We start from the raw sequence: 3,928 nt of genomic DNA, 5'->3' as shown, positions 1-3,928 counted from the left end.
TTCTCTTTGTTCGGATTGTATACACACACGCATTTACTGACTGATACTCATCGTCATCGTCTCCCCTGTGCGTTGCCATCGCGCTCTCGCGCGCGTACTTCCACGCTGGTGGACACATTGTCACATTTCTCTTGTATTTTTCAACCTCTCCTCGAAGGCCCTGTCCGGTAGGCGGCTGAGAGCAGCTTAGCGAGTTGCATCGTTGTGGATCCACCTAACGTCGTGTGCATATTGGTCGCAGAGGACCGGCGCTCGACATACCCTCAGTGGTCCTCTACCGGTGAGCTTCATTTCTTTTCTTCCTTTGAACCTTGAACCAAGGGCTTGAGCAGCTCCCTCGTCAAGGATGGAGTCGCAGCTGAAGCAGCTGCTTGTTCAGGGTGGGCTGGAGCACACGGTGCAGGGCTTCGTCGACGGCGGCGTCACCTCGGTCCAGCAGCTAAAGCAGCTCACCATGCAGGACTACCACTCCGTCGGCGTCATCGTCATGACGGACCGGCGGAAGCTCTTCGAGCTCATCCAATTTCTGAAGCGTGATCGGGCGAACGGCAGCGGCGGCGGCATGACACCTGCAGCACCGGTCGCGTCGACGGGCGTCAAGTCGCCGCCCCCGGCGACGGAGCCGGCGTCGCGTGTGCAGGCCCCCGCGTTGCCCACCCGCATCCCTACGCCGTTGCGCCGTGCGACCCCGACGGAGGCGATGCAGCGACGCGAGCGGGAAAGGGTGGCCGAGCAGCCGCGGCCGATGTCGGCGCAGCGCCGTGACCCCAACACAGACGACGGCGAAAACGCCGCTCGCCCCGCCGCTGCGCCGGCAAAGCCGGTTTCACGCCCGGTGAGCCGCGTTGGAGCGTCGTCCCCCTCACCGTTCGGCCGTCGCGCAACCGGTGAAGGCGGTAACGCTCAGCGGCGTCGTGCCAGTCGGATCACTGTCGTCATTCGAAAGCGCCCCCTGAATGCTAGCGAGCACGCCGACGGTCTCTACGACATTCTCGCCACGGACCCCGACAACAACCACATCATTACGCTGCTGGAGCCACGCCAGAAGGTAGATCTCACCCGCTACATCGAGAAGCACCGCTTCACGTACGACAAGGTTATGGACGACCGAAAGACCAACCGGGACGTGTATGAGGAAGCCTGCAAGCCGTTGATCGAGACCGTGTTTGAGGGCGGGTGTGCAACGTGCTTTGCTTACGGCCAGACGGGTAGCGGTAAGACATACACCATGCTAGGTAAGGACAAGCAGGAGGGCTTGTACCTGATGGCGGCCAAGGACCTCTGGTCGCGACTGAGCCGCGGCATGGGCATCAACGTCTCTTTCTTCGAGATCTATGGCGGCAAGCTGTACGACTTGCTGAACGAGCGCGAGCGTTTGGCGTGTAGGGAGGATAGCCGCGGTGTCATCAACGTCTGCGGCCTGACGGAGCACCGCGTCGACAGCACCGACCACCTCATGGAGATCATCGACTACGGCAACACCATCCGTGCGGCGGGATCAACTGGCATGAACGCCGACTCCTCGCGCTCGCACGCCATTCTGCACATCACCATCGTGAATGAAAAGAACCGCTTCTTCGGCCGCTTTACTTTCATCGATCTTGCCGGCTCTGAGCGCGGTGCTGACACGCTGGATAGCGACCGCACCACGCGGCTGGAGGGGGCGGAAATCAATAAGTCTCTGTTTGCCCTCAAGGAGTGCATCCGCGCGTTAGACCAGAATCACCGCCACATTCCGTTTCGCGGGTCTAAGCTGACGGCGGTGCTTCGTGACTGCTTCATGGGCAACAGCCGCACGGTGATGATCGGCAACATCAGCCCCGCCAGTGGCAGCTGCGAGCACACACTCAACACGCTTCGCTACGCCGACCGTGTCAAGGAGCTCAAGAAAGACAGGTCCAGCCACAGCGCGGCGGAGGAGATTATGATGGGGCAGATGCCTACGGAGCACATCGAAACCGTCGGCATCTCCGGCTCCTTTGCGCAACGTCGTGCGAAGGAGCGTGTGATCACGAGCTCGCGTTCCTCCAGTCAGACACGCACGCGCGAGCCCGGAACACCAAACCAGAAGATGATCAACAGCTTTCATCGACACGGCGACGATAGCTCCGAGAACACGCTTCGGTCCAACCGCAGCTTTGGCTCGCGCCCCGTCACCAGCGGTTCCCCGCAGAAGAAGTCTTACCACCGCCCGACCCCGACCCACAGCCGTGGTCCGAGTGGCATGTCTTCGGCGATGCCCACGCCTATGGGTGATGACTCACGGTACGACAGCGGCGACAGCCTCGACGCTGAGGAGGACAACCTGATTCTGGCACACCGCCATCACATCGACTGCATGATGGAGCTCCTGAAAGATGAGATGACGCAGCTGAACGCTGCCGAGAATCCGGAGAACTCGATGAGTGGGTACTGCAGGCGTGTCGACGCCATTCTCTCCTCACAGGTGCGCCGCATCGAGGAACTGCGCCGACAGCTCGATCAGTACACCCGCCATGCTGGTGCCGCTGGCCGCCGCTGATCAAGTCACCGGTGCGTTGTGAGTGGGGAACCTGAACAGCGTTAAGCACGAGATCGGCGGAATCACCGCGACTGCCCAACCGGGTACGTGTCCTCGACAGTGTTTCCTTGTACTACTTCGGGCATGATCCGTGATCATGTACGCGGGACATCCCTCCCGGCCCTCCCAACCCTTTTTTCCTTCTTGTGCTCGTCCTGTCATTCACGCAGCGCATCGACACGTGCACGTCTGCGGGACGAGGGAGAGAAAGAACAAGCACCGACGGGGATGTGTGTGAGGGAGAGGGGAGCGCTAGGCTGTTGTCGCCCTACCTTCACTCCACCTACGCGCACATACACACGGCATCTGATGACGCTGATGGCACGCCTCGCTGGTTGAGCGATGCGGTGCGACGGCTCTTTCTTTTCTGATTTTCTTAATTTCGCCTCGATGTGTGTCTTCTCTCTCGTATGTTCGGTTCCTTTGGTGCCATGTCATCCATCTCTCTGTCTCTGTGACTCTCACTCTTGCCTCTCTCGTGATGGCGCCCGGTGTGTGTGTGTGTGTGTCAGTGATGTAGACATGGCAGCGTGTGTGCGCGCTTTTTCCCTTTTCTGTGACGGTGCTCCGCTCTCTAAAGCTCCTCCGTCCCCCCCCTGCACACCATGCTTCACAGCCTCTCGTCCCGCTGCATCCCTTCCCCCAGCACCCTTTCTTTCCGACTCTCTTCTGCCAGGCGTCAATGTTTGCAACTTGTGTGTGGGTGGGGTGTGTGGGGGGGAGCCTCCGTTGCCTTCTTTTATATGTTGCTCTTGTTGTTGGCAGCGCCGGTGCCGTCGTGCCTTCGTCTGAACGCCCTCCCCCTTCCCACCAACTTGTTCGCTTTCTCGCCACCCCTCCGCCTCACACATCTACAGCGGTCGTCGTCGGTCGGTCTTTTTTCTTTCACTCTCTTCTATTGCCCCATTGATCTTCGCCTTTTGGGTGTCTGTCCGTGCCAGTGGGGGAGGGGGTGGGAAGGGGGGAGGTCCTTCGCGGACGTCTGTCGTTCTCGTTTACGTTTTCTCTTCCTCGCGTCTCACAACGGACCCATGTTGTGGCGGGCCCGAAGATGTGTAGCACACATTCTAGTCACCCAGACACAGTGTGTGGAGGCATACACGGTCACTCCGAAGCATACATCGTCTTTTCGATCTTTTTTTTACTTCCTATTCAAACGTCGCTTTCTTGCACTAGAGTATAAGTGTACCCTCAAGGCTGCGAGGGGGGGGGGAGGTGCGACGCGGACTGTGATGGAGGGAGGGGGACTTATGTGTGTGTGTGTGTGATTGTATGGAGGAGGGAGATGGCGAGGGTGTAGAGAGGGAGATGTGGTCAGGTATGATTTAAATGGTCAGTATGCTGGTCAGGTATGATTTAAATGGTCAG

At 59.3% G+C, this 3,928-nt stretch overlaps 1 protein-coding gene across 1 annotated transcript; it reads left to right on the top strand.

Annotated features, from left to right (window-relative positions):
* Positions 1 to 346: 346 nt before the first annotated feature.
* LMXM_13_1610 (putative MCAK-like kinesin) lies at positions 347 to 2,521 on the top strand (the record flags this gene model as incomplete). The annotated part of the gene is made up of 1 exon (XM_003873313.1): positions 347 to 2,521. One exon carries the CDS (start codon positions 347 to 349, stop codon positions 2,519 to 2,521), a length of 2,175 nt encoding a protein of 724 aa, XP_003873362.1.
* Between the last annotated feature and the right edge of the window lie 1,407 nt (positions 2,522 to 3,928).

The sequence above is a fragment of the Leishmania mexicana genome, chromosome 13 (assembly GCF_000234665.1).
Source record: "Leishmania mexicana MHOM/GT/2001/U1103 complete genome, chromosome 13".
Taxonomy (NCBI): Eukaryota; Euglenozoa; class Kinetoplastea; order Trypanosomatida; family Trypanosomatidae; genus Leishmania; species Leishmania mexicana.
The sequence above is the reverse complement of the archived record's forward strand: the minus strand, read 5'-3'. Positions and strand labels throughout refer to the sequence as shown.